The following is a 15594-nucleotide window of genomic DNA, read 5'->3' on the forward strand; positions in this document are numbered from 1 at the left end:
GGGTACCACAAAAGCAGCCACCAAATTAGCTATGAAGGGAGGAAATGAAGAAAGGGATGGGATTGAAGAAAGGGGAAAAGCAGAACCTGTGTGAAAGACAGCTAGAAAGAATTACTGCACAACACCCCAGATATTATTTTGGTTAAAAATACTACTGTTTTTCAACCTTATTATCTATCTTGCTAATCAAGACCGTCCTGCAAAAAAGGTAACAATAAAGCTGATTAAATCTGTTGTTTCTTCCTCCATGCATTTGAAAGAGTAGAAGTTACAACTTTTACTTCATATCTTATTTTTTAAAAGATAATTAACAAAAACAAACAAAACCAAACCAGAAGTAGTATAACATGAATTTAAGAACTCCGCAGATTCCCAGCTCAGATCTGCCAAAGGAAGAAAATGAAGGATTATTTTAATCTGAGTTCTACTTACCACCATGTCTAGTAACAGACTGCAATAAAGGAAGAGCTGAAAAAGCCATCCTCATCAGCAGACGTATTGTGTTAAATCAAATTTGATCTTGGAACCCTTCTCTGTAAAAGCCCACAGGAGCAGATGGCTTTACCACCCCTGAAGGGAACTGGCAAGACTAAATCACGATCACTAAATCACTGCTGAAGCAGTGTAAGTGTAGATGCCCAATACAGACAAAATACTGAAAGACTGAAGGACTTGGATTTGAATATTGCTTTTGAAATAATAAATGAATGATGAGACCATTAAATTACATTGCCTGGCAAAGGGCAGTTTGAATACAGGGAGCTGTTTATGGAACTTTTTCCCTTGTAATGATCACGAAAAAGACACTGATATTAAAAAAAAAAAAAAAAAAAGACCACGAGAAAAAAAAAAAAAAAAAGAAAAAAGGAGAGGGAAGGGGTTGATCATCCATGTACATAGACCCATGTACACAGACAGTTTCTCTGATCTTTATTTTTACCATGCCCTTTATCAAATTGATACTGGTTGTTTTCTCATGGCCTGCAGTATTTGCTTTTGCTTGCGGGTCTTAGACTGCAGATTTTGTTTCTGTTTACCTGCAAGCTTATTCTTTCATGCTCTAAAAGAAAGGAAAGGTGACAAATCAGATTACAGCCTTTAAAAAAACATGCTTTGAATTAGAAAGCAAAGGAGTTAAAAGCTAACATCCATCCAAAGCCTCAAAGTAAAAACAATTTCTCAAAATAAGAACAGCATTGAAAGAACATTCAGATAAATTCCCATCAGAATTCCACTGATTTGAGTATATACTTCCTTTAATTTTACAGCTGGAGAGCCAACTGAAAAAAATGGTAACAGTCCCTTTCCCCTGCAACTTAGTCCAGATCTCCCTGACTGCTAAGGCAACTCAGAACAGTAATGCAATTCCTAAGAAAGATCCTATAAACTACACTATGTATGAGAGGTCATTTTTTAAACTTCATCTAATTGGCCTTCAGTCCGTTACAACAACAAAGCCGTTCCTGAATTACCAGGCAGTCCTGCTGTTCTGTTCCATCGCCTCCCCCAGGGACAGAAGGACAGTTGACGCTGGGTGTTCCGTTACCCCCCCACGCCGGCACGGGCCGGGGACTGCGGGGGGACGTGGAGGGCAGCTCAGCTCTGCGAGGACCCGCAGCCTCCGCTGCCCCAGCAGCAATGGGACTGCAGCGATGAACAGGCAGCTCTGCTCTGCCAGTCCCCTTGGTGCAGGACTTTTGGAATCTGAACACAGACCATGGCACTACTGAAAACAAAACCAGCTGACATCCAAGGTTGTGGGTATCCCATAATATTCTATTTTCCTCTCTATACAGTTTGCTGGATATTCAAAAGGTATAAAAAAAAATCCCTCTGGTGATTCAACAGCAAATCTCAGATGCACAGAAACAAAATAGTAAAGCTGCTTCTTAAACTAAAAATCACTCTGCTGTGACTCCAGTTACAGAACAGACTCAGAATTAATCAAGCAGTCTCAGGCACTTTTCTAAGCCATGATACAATATAATATATTATTTTTAAATGTGATATAGATATGTGCTCATCAGCTATTTGTATTGCCAAACTGCATGAAATGTAGCAATTACAGTTCAAGTAATTACCACTATTCCTGATATCCCCCAACACTGGAATTAAAAATAAAACTGCTATTTTCAAAATTACTATATTTCATTATCTTCCCAAAATACATTTCTTAGCCTTAAGTAAAGATGCTGAAATCAGGGATGACAAAACCAGTCCATTCCTAATCCTGCTGCAGAATTTATCTTCCACAGTCCATATACCAGCGTATACTCTAAACTAGGCCTGGCAGAACCTTTTTGATGGAGCCATCATTGTGAAACCAAATGGGAAGCAATTTAGCTTTCATTTTGAAATGCATCACTTCTCATATAATGAATTAAATTAAATTTTATGGAGTCTCAAAATATACCGAAAAGGGGAAACGCACTCTAGAAGTGGACCTACTGCACTGCAGCTGCAAATGTGAGCAAGTGTACAGGAAAATCTTCTGAAACAACTGTAGTGCAGATGTAGGAAGCTCAGCACCAGTTGTTTTGTTCTGCAGATCCACCTCCCACCTGATGACATTAACAGCTGATACAAGTGTAACTTGACTGAATAGGTTTTAACCTGACCATTTATCTTATATAGCCTGATTAAACCTGATTTCTCAGGAAAAGTAAAAATTCAACTCTTTTTTTTTTTTTTTTTTTTTGGAATGACATCCATGGATTAAAATATTAAAGTGCCTTCAAATTTTTTCTGTGCTGTAGCTTCAAACAGCAGTGGGGTTTTTTAAACATCAACTTTCTTCAGCTGTAAAGCATCCCATAATGATGATCAGCTCAAAACAATGTACACATTTTGTCCTTTAGCTGGGACTAAGATTACATATAAGAATAATTAAGTGGTGCATAGCATTTGCAACAGCCCCTAAAAAAGCATGATTTGCATTTTAGAAGTTTCAATGGGATGTTATATGATATCACTGCAGTGGTATTAATTTTTGTTTGTGTTTGTGATATTGTTTGTTTCACTTTTGCAGATCTAGTCTTATCTAGTTTGATAACACTGGATAAATAGAGGGGCATACTGGAACCAACATGGAAATGTCTTTTTTGCATCATTTTTTATACAAATGTCTTTTTCCAACTGGCACCAGCTGTACCCATCTGCAACTAACCTAAGATGAAAAGAGCTGTCATATGCATCATGCCTTCAACTCTCCCTCCAATCTACATTTTTGAGCAGAAGCAACAGAGCTGAAATCACAATAATCCTGCTGTCTTCAGCATTAAGAAACCAAAGAAAACATTTATCATTTCAATCCCATGCCAATGGAGAAGAATAAAATCAGCTAAAAGGGCAAAGAAACAGTATGATTGACACACAGGCTCTTTAGGCTAAAATCTCCTAACCTTGGGTGGCTCTGTTTAAGAGCCATTTAATAGCAGCATTGAGAAGGCAAACCTTTTTCACTATGAAGACATCAGTATTCATTTTTCTGTTAGAGACAGAATCAAACTGAAAGAACATTTGATTTGGAAAAAAACATCTTGCAACTGATATGGGTTATTAACTTTAAGGAAAATATAATTGTTTGAGCCCGACCAACAATATCCACAAATAGATTAGAGAGTTCAAAACATCTAAAAGAAAAATAGCAGTGGGACAGATTTTCTGAAAAAAAATCAAAGACTGACTTTTCTGGGTTAGCAGTTGGGTGGGAAACTGGTTAGGACCAGGTCTGAACTGCTGCCAAAGCCCTGAGCTTCAGCCACTGCCACTTGCAGTGAGTAGAAGCAGCTCAGGCCACGGGTTTGAGAGTGAGGTCCTACAGGAGACTTGCTGCTGACAAGGCCTAGGCATAATATCCCATTTCCTCAGCTTTATGAAGGAAGCAACTGCCCTGAGTAAAGCCTACTCAGCCCTAATGGCTTTACATCACTGCGTAATGGTTATTCTGTCACTGCTACTTATGTGGTGAGGGACGAGCTGTGATGGAAATTGAGGAGTCCTGAGTAAAACAGAAGGGTGACTGCTGTGACTGGTGGTGCAAAGCTCCAACCTGTGAGTAATGACCATTTCAATTCCAAACATCCTTCAACTACATCCAGCAGAGAAACACAGTTAAAACCCCAGAAAGCAAATGGACATCTTGGATCTAGAGATCACTCACTTTAGCTCTCTGAGGCAGATTCATCATGGTGTCTGGTTTGAAGTCATTCTTGTTCTTCCTGCACAGAACCGCTGTGATGATGATGATGATAACTGTAACCACAGCAATGGGAGCCAGCACTGCTGCAATGATCCACAAGTTGTTTGGAGGGTTCTTCACCACAGCTACAGAAAATTGCAAACCAGCATTGGTGAGTGTCACTGTGCATACGCAAGATTTAAATTGCTTCCAACAGAGTCTTCAGCTGTCTCCATATAATAATTAGTATAAAAGGATTGTTAGTAATCTAACTATACCTTTGTATTCCTTAAGTAAAAAAATATTAATCAGCAACGCTGTTCAATTCACAAATCCTTGGGCTCTCTTCTCTTAGTTATATGTCACTTGGTTATATGCAAAAGCAGCCATCAACGCCCAAGTCAAGTTAGATGCCATATTAGATATCACTGCAATGGTTCATTTACCAAATAAACAAAAAAAAAGTTCAACTACTGCATCCTTACTTATTTTTCAAACACAAAACCAGTTTATAATAAGGTAGCATGTATATTAAAAGTATGCACATGGAGCCAATACATAGCATCAAAGACTTACTGGCTTAGCAAGAGTAAACTGGCAGAGCTTTTTCAAAAACAATGAAGCTAAGCATGCTAATAGTTATTATTGCTATCAATAGGGCAAGAAGAAAATGCTTCTCTCGTGCTCTAGAAATACCTTATCATAGTTAAGGTATGATATATAAGTTAATTGTGAATACATAGTTAAGGTATTCATATAAACGAATCCATCATTCCTGAAGGAGGGGAAATGTTGAGGTTGGAAAAAGCTACTTGCAGATATATTAATAATGGCACCAGGAAAAGGGTACATTTCAGAAATGCAGTGATGCTAAAATGTTTTAGATTCCATTTTATCAGAATAAAGTCTCTTAGTATGAAAATTCAACTTGTATGCACATAAGAGATCCTCCTGTGACACATCTCCCATTCTCGCATTTCATTTCTTTCTGGAAAAACACCAGATAATCTCCTTATGATGCTGAATTTTGTTTTAGTGAAATATTTTGTGGACTTTACCATTCTATCTCTATTTTCCTATGCCACTGGTTGCTGGTATGGACAGGCAATTGTGAGAATACCAGCATAAAGCAGCCTTTTCCATTTCCTAGGGGACTAGCGCTTTCAAATGACATTGAGTTTATTAGCTGTCAGAGGCACTCAGCATCTTTCAGGATCAGACTTCAAATGCATACCATCTGTGTTCAGCAGCAGTTACAAAAGCCAGCTGAAAGTCTGTCTGAAGCTTGAGCTTATTTTCTTTGTAGATCTACAACTTTTTGCAAAGCCAATGTAGTTTGTTGGGTGATGTAGGAATAGCACCGTTAGGTACATATCTTCCACAGTGTAACAGTAACCGTGTGCTTAAAGGCTGCCCCAAAAGACTTTCAAGGTTCACTTTTCAATGGACTTGCATAATTCTAAATTATTGACTTTGATATTTAGTTTGAGGATAAAAGGGCTGTGGGAAAGTAAAATGAATCTGAATTTTACCAGTCAACAGTAACCTTAATTATAGACTGCTGCTTTGGGAGCAGCAAACAACTGTTGAAAAATGATACTTATTCTTTCTAGGGAATACAGGGAAAAAGATGACCTTATGGCTAATAGGACAGACATTTAGGAATCCTGGTTTACATCTTTAATTCAGTTACCAGATTCCAATGTGACCTTGACTAAGTCAACCCACAGTTCATTCAACTCAATAAGACTTCAGTGGATTCTGAAGCAAGCCTTTTGTTCTGCTATAACTCAGTCCCTTGCTTATAAAACAGGAACATCTGTATTTTTTTGTTATTATTTGTCTGTCTTGTCTAACCAGACTATGAGCTCTGAACGGTAGGTGTCTTTTCTTACTGCATTTTGGTATGGAACTTTTCATTCTGCTGTAACAGAAATTATAATGCAAAAAAAAATGAAGTGTATACAAAGTATTTTCTTTGGGAATACATAGACAGACTACAAATACCATGTCCAAAATGAAAGAATTTTTTTCCATAATAAGGTATAAAGATAGAACTACCTACATTTCAAATACTTCAGAATCTCAGTTACCTGTGGTCATAATTTCAATTTCTGTATATTCTCTTCTTACAGTATTCTGTGCATATTTATCTTGTGTGAAAATCTACAGATGAATGAGGCTGCCTTATTAGACCACGGAAGTACAAAGTTAGATGATGAGTAGCAGATGTTACAATTACCTAAGTACTCATGTAAATCATAAAACTGCACAAAGAGATAGGAAACTGCTATGTATTATATATTGATACTTTAGTAAAAATTATATTAAAGAAATAGTCTCATAGAAAACAAAATAATTTAGAATTTAAATGCTAGACTTTGTGGAAAAAGTAATGGAGCTCCCTGGTTTCAGTCCAATTAAAGTCAGTAACAGACCACGATCAAATCAAGGATCAGGTATAGTATATAGTGCATTCTCTGGAAATCATACCATACTTTAGTCTTCTAATTTAATTATAAGTTTATGGATGATACATCAATTACTTATTACAGTGGTCCCTTCTTTTTCCTATCACCATTGCATGTAATTATTTCAATATCACTGATCCTTCAGGCAGAAATAATGTCACCAGGGAATCCCATTTTATATGCTGTTTAGCCAGTAAGGAGATCCAGTACAGAAGTCCACTACATAATTTTAATTCCATCTGGGTAAAAACCTTGTCAAAGTGGAGGGATTCAGTTAGCTAAAGGCATTGGTTCAGACATTAAGCTGTAATTTGCACCAAAAACCCTCCAAGCTCCACCACAGGTTTATGACTATACAGGAACATACAAAAAAAATTTTTTAAGAAAACACCTGTGCCCACAATCACTCAGTAACTGATGCAAGTCTTAAAAGAGAAATTTGAAAACAGTTTTCTTTTAAAGAATGGATTACTTTTTTGGCCACATTATTCTGAATGATAATACTATATCTTGGATCTGAAAAACGGTCCACACACAGAATAGTTCTGTTCAAGTTCACTTTTCTGATTTGTGTCTAAACAATATCTTTAACAACTATGTCATGCCCTTTACAAAGTTCTTGGTGAAAATTATTATTTAAAAAAATAATTTACACTATTTTGAATAAGTCAAAAATAAGGGACATCTTGATAGCCCCCACATTTTACTTTGGGCCAAGTTACTTGAATAGCAACAGCTCCAGCAGTCATTAGCCTGTGGTGTCATGGTTTCATTAGCATCAGAATTAATTCTGACTTTACAGTTCCATAAAGTTTTTCAGTTCATAAAACTGTATGTGTGTAAAATTAGTTGTACAGTAGAGTTTACAGTGATTGGCTAAATAACAGTTGGTATATAGCTTTGATTTACTATGATAAAAGATTAGTCTGTCTTCCATAAGACAAAGAGCAGCCTGACATAAGCAGCTGCTCAGAAAGGTGCAGCTGAAATTTCTGTGTGATCAGTGGAGGCTCCCCACACCTACACAGGTGCTTTCACAAAGGAAAAAAAAAAAAAAAAATAGAAGAAATAAAGTACTAAACCACAGAATTTTTAAAAGAACTCTTACGATCAGCTTGAACTTGAATAACATAACCTAGTGTCAAGGCCATCCGCTGGGAGTCAACGGTACTCAAAATTTTGGCAGCTGCAGTGCCCAGCAAAGGCTTCCCATTGTATAAAGTATAGTATGTCAGTTCAGCTGGCTCCTTGGGTCCTGGAATACGTTGGATTTTTACCATCTTTCAGGAAAAAAAAAAAAAAAAAAAAAAAAAGAAAATGAGAGAAAGAGAAATAAACTGCGTTTGTATTATACCATTGCAAAACCCACCAGGAGTTACTTGAAGGCAGTGCACACAGGGAACTCCTTCAAGACTCCATATAAGCATAAGCTCCGTGCAAATATTCTCACAGGATCTGAGCTTCTCCCTTTCATAGCCTAGGCCATCAAGATTAGTGAGGACTGACTTCTGCCTAAAAAATTTTAAACACAATCCTAAGGTAAAACTCTATACTAAGAAAAGCATGCAGTGAAAAGGAGGAAAAGATCAAATGTTTGGACATTACAGTCCTCTGTATAAAGGGAATTCTTAAAATCTGTCCTAATATTGAAAATTATACTTTATACTGGCATACTGTAGTTGAAAAATTCCCCTCACATTTTACTTCTGTACTCATTATTTTTGATACCAGGATGACAATAAAGAGAACCATGTTTTTTCCATTTTATTCTGCAGAACACTGGCAGAATTTTTACATGGTACCTCTATCTTTCCTGAGTAGAGGAAGTGTCAAACACCTCTAACGATGAGAGGAAAAAGAAGTTTCATGATTCTTCACTATTATGTTATGGACTAAAATATGTCATGTTCTCATGGAAAATTTTACAAAGGTTCACACTTTTGGCAAGTAAAATACTGCTCCTTCTTTTAAATTCTTTCAGTGGGAAAACACACAGAATTATGAGCAAACGAGAAAAGTAGTTTATTTTTATATCTCACAACAAGCAATTCTTGAAAAACATCATGTAATAAAAAAAAAAAAAAGCAATAACTTGTCATGCAATTTTTGAAGACAGATCCTCTTTGAATCCCCCACAACTAGCAGCAGTTGGCTAAATTAGTGAGAAAACAAAATACGATCATTGAAAATACTGAATGCGAAATGTTGCTAAATTAGAGAAGGATGATTAATGAATTGGGATTGAAATCTCTACTTCATAATGTGATCTGTGGCCACATAATTTGATGACTAACTGTATAAAGACTGCTTCATACATTTTTTTCAACAAAAAGAAAAAGGATGTTCTAGCTTTATCAAGTTACCGAGGAAAGTAAGACCTAGGAAGCATTTTTTTTTTTATTAATAAAAGCCTAGAAGTCTTCATTGTGCTGAATACAAGACTTTTTGCTGAAATATGTACTTTGTACCAAACCTCAAAGAATCAAAAAAAAAAAACTTTATTAACACTGATTAAACTAATGAAAATTTTTAGAATATGGGAGGCATGCAAACATGGCTGACTACAGAACAAGAAACCCATTAGTAATGTCATGCATTTTGCACTCATTGCTTTGATATTAATGAAAAAAGACAGGAAATCTCAACCCAGTTAATTTTTTTTTTTTTTTTTAACACAAATTCAGACAGGACACATTGAAACAAAGCCCATTTTTCAAGACATATCTAGGTGCAAACAATGTCACATTGACCACCTGCACAGTGTAGCTGCCCACAGTAGTGGCCCGTTTGAATCGTCTTCCTTGCTGATGGGACATCATAAACAGCGGGGCCAAACGCTGCTCCATTAATCTTGCAAAGCTCTGGTTGTTCATTCCCAGTAATGCAATGTCAACCCCTTGAATAACTGTGGGAATGGAGAAAGATCACATATCGGCACATCTTACATGGACAGGTAAAGTAACACATGCTCTGCAGGGCAGTTTGGGACAGGGATGTACTAACTAGCTTAGAAGAAAAATAGCTGAATACTGTTACATTCCCTCAGTAATTCCCAACAAGGTTATAATGTGCTTCTGTTTCAGGCCCTGAACTGTTCTTCTCAGATAATGTCAATGATGTTTCAGAGAAGAAAGTCCTCCAAAGACTTTCTTAGGCATTCAGTTTACCAAAATGGCTCCAGGAAGCATCTATTCTATGATCTTCAATGTAAAGAGTAAGTTAAAAACTATTTAAAAGCTGCCTCTTTTTATGCGTATCACCAGATGCTCCTGTTAACTAAAGCACAGGTTTTCATCCAGCAGTTTTGAAATCTGAAGTTAGGATTTTGTACAACTCCATTGGAAACAAAATATCATGTTTGAGAGCACTGAAATCTGAATAAACATTTCCTAACTATAAATGAATGTAAAATTAAAAAGACACTGAATTTACATAAAGTTCAAAAAAAAAAGTGATATGGCATGCTAATTTAATTCATACATATGTATGATTTTTCAATACTATTTCACAAATCTTTTGGGACCACCATGGTTTTTTGAAAACAGTGTTTCCATGGTAATATCAATAATACTCCATTGCAGGAAGTGCACAAAGGCAAGAAATGGAGTATTGGGTCCACAGGGTCCAGATGGGCAGGGTCTGTACCACACTCTTCCAAGGATCATAATCTCTGCATAAACTTAGTTTTTATCTCAAAATTATTAAAAGATATAACAGGTACCAAATCACACCAGCTTTTGGAAGCAGAGTGTAGAATTTAATCCATTTCATGTCAGGCTCCTTTGCTCTTGGTCTCCTGACCATCAAACAATTCCAGGTATAGACACACCAATTAGAAAGGCTTTAGTATCTACCTACTCAAAGATGTCTGTGGGAAAGGGTCTCTTTCTTGCCCAGTTATCACTTCTAAAGTCAAAATGACTGTGAATGAGAATGTGATACTAGTAAAATAACTGTGATAAAATAAGTATTTTGAAGCCTAATAGCACTCTCTTCACCTTTTCCAGCAACAGAAAGTTATGTGCTTAATGCTTCTGGTGAAAGATGCAAAAACTCCTGGACCCAGACAGTTAGCAAATCATAGCAAACCTCCTCGGTTTAACAGATCAGCTTTCTTCCTGGGTAATGCCTACAGGCCGCTTTTGATTTCATATTTAAATCCAAGTCCCAGAAAAAAAGAAAAAAAAATCCTATTTGTGTTTTAAAACTCTGAGAAGATAATGCTGCGCTCAGAAGTGATTAAACCAAAGTGGCATAAATTCTGAGGTGAGTGTTGGACACCGTAGACATCTCTGTTCAAGATGATGAACCACAGTTATGCCCCAGAGTAACATTAAATACATTTGCCCACTTGAATGCAGCAGGAAGGTTCAGTGGGCAGCCACTTATTTCTGTGTAGAATTACTGCACCTATGTGTTTATATAATCGAGAACTAAAAATTATTATCTGAAGTGCATGGAGGAGGAAAGGAGATTAAAAAATACCTGTTATCACCCAGTAGTCTCTAGTTGACTCTGAGACGTCAAGGTTTGGGTACTCCAAAGCTTTAAAATAAAAGTTGAAATTATGTCATAATATTCCAACATCCTACACATTATATGTCTTAAAACTATTTGGTTAACCAGACACTGGTAAATAAAATTGAACTATGGTCCAGGAGGAGATCTAGAGGCATAATTTTCAGGATTGCAATTTCTCTTCTATCTGAAAAAGGACATCAGGTACAAACGGTACAGACACTGCCTTACAAATCAGAACATACATCTTCTGTTGTCAAAATATTGGCTGGTACACTATTTGGGGCAAAGCCCAGGCTTGCCCATTACTAAAAATGATATGTAATATGCACATGTCTATGTTGTATACATCTCTGCTTTCTCTCTGTGAGTAATCTCCTGGGGAAACACATGATATTCTATGGTGATTCTGTGATTTAAGACTTACTTCATCCTGACCACCATTTTAACCAGAAATAGTATTAAAATAAACCAGGATCAGATTCCACCAATCACGGAGTGCAGTTCCACGTGAATTACAAACAAAACTAACAAAACTGTAAACATCCCTTCGAGTGTGGTACTCTCACTCTGCACCATATAAGGTATTACAACCATGTGCATTTACATCTGTGAGAAACTGGTATTTGCTGTTTTGATGCCTTTTGTTAGCTTTTCCATCTCTAAATGTACTAGGCTATAAAGTTCAATATGCTGCTAGTTCATTATACAGCTCAGTATTTTTTCCAATAGATTTATGCAACATGGAAAGCATTAATACTTGGAACTTAATTCAGAAAATATCCATGCCTTGCATGTCGATACACTGCTATTGAGTTACCTTGATTTTTAAACTCCAAAGTGGCTTGAAATAGTAAACATTGTAAAGCATCTGATTATGCACACTAACTGCCTCTGAGGAGGGATTTCATAGCGTGTCCTGAGCTGTGCATTTCCATGACAGACTGTAAAGGCTCTGGAGGAGCCACCAGAGTCTACTGGGAAATAACACACTCTGAGAACAGCAGCACTATTTGTTTGATAAACTGAAACAACGTCACTGCCACATGAATAAGCATTCAACACTTTTCAAAGTAAACATTTTCACAAGACACGCTATCAGTCTGAAGCCATAAACACTATATGTGCATTAAGTTCATGAGTTTGCAGTATACCTGCTGCACTGGGAATAAAACCAAGAACTCCAAAATGAAATATAAGCCATTAGTTGTCAGAGAAGCACTAGCTAAAGACTGTATTGGGTCAGTTCATCATGTGCGGGGATCGGCAGAGAACTGCAATACAACACAAGACTCTTACTGTGTGACAAATGGCTTTCACAGCTCCCAACTGCCACGTATATGCCTTCATGAGAAGCATCATAATCCTTTTCCTATGCAACAGGCCTATTTTGGACACCAAACACAAAATGACTGCAGCCATCAACAAAACTTCGTTGGGCTTTCTCCTTGTGCTCCTGGATGCCCTGTGAAGACAAGTCCTGCACACAGGGCACTCTTCAGACAGGCTCACCCACTAGCCACAAAAAGGAAGGAGCCTGTCTCATAATGAATGGACTACAACCCTTTCTAGGTCCCCAAGCATCCCTTTTGTCAACAATCTCCCTCCACCTCCCCTTGCCTGTGGGAAGACTTGATGAACACACAAGCCTATCCTGAGATGTGTTTCTTACCCTGTGATAGAAAGTCCAATTCAAAAGTGCATCAACACAGTGCAAAAACTCATCATCGGGCAGTCTCACCTATTTTTTGCAAATATCTGATTTAGATAGGAGCTGCCTCAAGAATAATATATGTTCCTTCGCTTTCAAGGATTTGCACAATCACCAGAGTTAGCTGTGATTCCTGACTGTCTCACACCAGAGAGGGATCACTTACCCCACAGACAGTTCATTGTGCAAGTAACTGATGAAGAATTGCACAAGATAATTACTCTGCTGTTGGGCTGTTTGCAAATAAAATGGACTGACAAAAAGGGCAACTTGTGCTTTCCCCAGTGCTCACTTTCTAGCAGCCTGCTTCTGCTTTTTCTTAGAATCCGAAAATGAACAAGCACCTTTATAATTTTACCTAAAGCTACAAATCCACTCAGTTCAACGTTCTGATCATAAGGACATATTTGGCTCTATCCTTACATGCCCAATTATTTCATTACTTGTGAAATGACAAATTACAAAGTATTCCACCACTGGTTTAGCTTTATCAGTGAGCTACCAGAACCTTACCCAGATCTTTACTAGTATTTGAGCACAGTATTTCAAATTTAATAATCATCTTGTGAAGATTTACACACAGTGAAATCAGATGACACCTGCCTTTCCTTAACCAGAGTCCAATACCATGCACTGACATACCCAGCATGTCCCTGTCTCCTCTCACTTCCAGTGAGCGCTGATCTCCTCCAGTGAACGGATAACCCAGTTCTACAGTGAGCTTAATTTCACATACCAAGTTTAACAAGAAGATTAAACAGAAATCTGAATAATCAAATATCTTGCCCCTTTATTAATTTTAGAGAAATGAGCATGCAGACTCAGGGAGCACATATGCCACAGAGGCTGCCCAGACACACAACCTTCTCTTGCTCTGTGTACCTCTGGCTCTTTGTAACAGTTGAAATGCAAGCAAATTATTGACACTAAAGTGCTTGGACCACATTTTAACATGAGGATGGATTTCAGCAAACGCACCAACAACATTTTAAAAGAATAGAGCTCACCCACTACCCAAACACAGCTCAAAGTGTGCTACCCAGCCCTGCCACAGGAGCAAGCATCAGGGGCTGAGTCTTCCGCTGAAGTAAGCGATGTGCTGAAGATAAACTTTATGTGCTGTGCTAAGTTTTCCTGAAATGGAGAACTGGGGAAATTCTGTGGTTTGTTTTACCTAAAACTATGATTTTATTTTGTCTGGAACCTGGCACAGTCATTTTTTTATTAATGACAGCATATATGTGTTTTTCTTAATTATCTGCCAGTGTTTCTAGCAGCTGAAGTAAAAACTGAACCCAGAACCAACACCCCACCTAATTCCCCCATATATTTCTTTTCTTTTATTAAAAAAAAAATAAAAAAAAAACAAACCCTCAGTTTAAAAAGCAGTCAGTAAAAACACCTACAATCTGTGAGCTTGACAACAAACCTTTTGGTGCTTGCAAAGCAAAAGCCCTACACTGGTTAATCTTAACAAGCTGTGTGCTGGGAAGCACGTACTTACATTCTGCAATGGTGAGAGGTGGGTAGGTTAGATAGAAACCCACTAGCTCAGCTGACAGCTGATTAAGAAGGTTGCTGGAAATAGTGCCATTTAGAGTTGTGCTTTGATTGTTCACTACATAGAACAATGTGACAGCTTGGGAGACATTAGAGGTGTTCAAAATCTGAAACAGAGGCAAGGAAATAATGTGTAGCTGTGTTTCAGTGCAGCTGGAAAAAAAAGAAGAAAACTCAAACAACAACAAAACAAAACAGTGCAAACAACCTGGGAATAAGCTAACTTGAACAATGGACTAGATACAGCTCACTCAACATCATTGTGTAAAACTTTGTGTGATACTTTAATTTCCACTTTAGCACACCAGAGCTACTGGAGGACAGCAGCAGGCAGAGAAGGTGCAGTCCGCACTGAAAATATTTTTCCCTGTTTTTTACCAGAAAGTGTAAGATGAGGGAGAGGATGCTTAGCAAAAAAAGTGTTCAGTATTTGATACAGAGGGATTCAGCCGGTATATCTTGTTCTCTTTGCTGCCTTCCTAGTGAAGTTATGTAGACCTACACCTTTTCCGTATGAAATAAAGGGCTACCATGTCTTCTCTGTTCCTAGCATCATATGATTATTGGCTCTTCTCCCCACTTTAGCTCTACACCAGTCTCTTCCTGAGCCCAGATCTGGTGACTGCATTTAAGGACCAATTCTATTTAGTGAATACTGGATCAGATCCTCAAACACCAGTTTTATGGAGGAAGCAGAGAGGCAAAGGCAAGGTGGGAATGGAAAAAAATATGTTTTCTCAGAACTCATGCCTTAGGACAAGAGGGATGTTTTTTGGCCACTGATACTGTAAGGTAGAGCCAACAGCATTCATCAAATATGTATCATAATATCACCCAGATGACAATTTACTTATTCCTGAAGTATGACATAGAGCATAAGGCTGATGGCCCACTAAACATATACAATTCTGCAAGAATCAGGTCCTTAACAGTGAATTTGAGTCTGCAAGTGCAGAACTGGAATGCACACAAAAAATAAAGAAATACATTCCATTAGCTTAAGTCTTACAAACAGCTACATGTGACATTATCTTTATACCTGAACAGCCCCACTAAGAGCAACTAATGTGTCAGAATAACATATTCAGTAAAAACATAAATTCAGAAGAAAGTATATATTTATTTTTATTTGAATGTCACCTAAACAATTTAAC

The 15594-nt window shown here is 37.5% G+C and overlaps 1 protein-coding gene across 4 annotated transcripts in view; it reads right to left on the bottom strand.

The window, feature by feature from the left end:
* KIAA1549L (KIAA1549 like) overlaps positions 1-15594 on the bottom strand; it is a 139643-nt gene that overhangs the window by 55226 nt on the left and 68823 nt on the right. For all 4 annotated transcript variants that reach the window (XM_042785342.1, XM_042785340.1, XM_042785341.1 and 1 more), the window contains exons 7-11: positions 14385-14547; positions 11137-11196; positions 9405-9556; positions 7760-7931; positions 4163-4326 (exon numbers count right to left, since the gene is read on the bottom strand). In XM_042785342.1, coding sequence (XP_042641276.1) covers positions 4163-4326; positions 7760-7931; positions 9405-9556; positions 11137-11196; positions 14385-14547 — 711 coding nt within the window. The remainder of the gene's footprint in view (positions 1-4162; positions 4327-7759; positions 7932-9404; positions 9557-11136; positions 11197-14384; positions 14548-15594) is intronic.

The sequence above is a fragment of the Tyto alba genome, unplaced genomic scaffold, assembly GCF_018691265.1.
Source record: "Tyto alba isolate M040663 unplaced genomic scaffold, T.alba_DEE_v4.0 Super-Scaffold_8, whole genome shotgun sequence".
Lineage (NCBI taxonomy): Eukaryota > Metazoa > Chordata > Aves > Strigiformes > Tytonidae > Tyto > Tyto alba.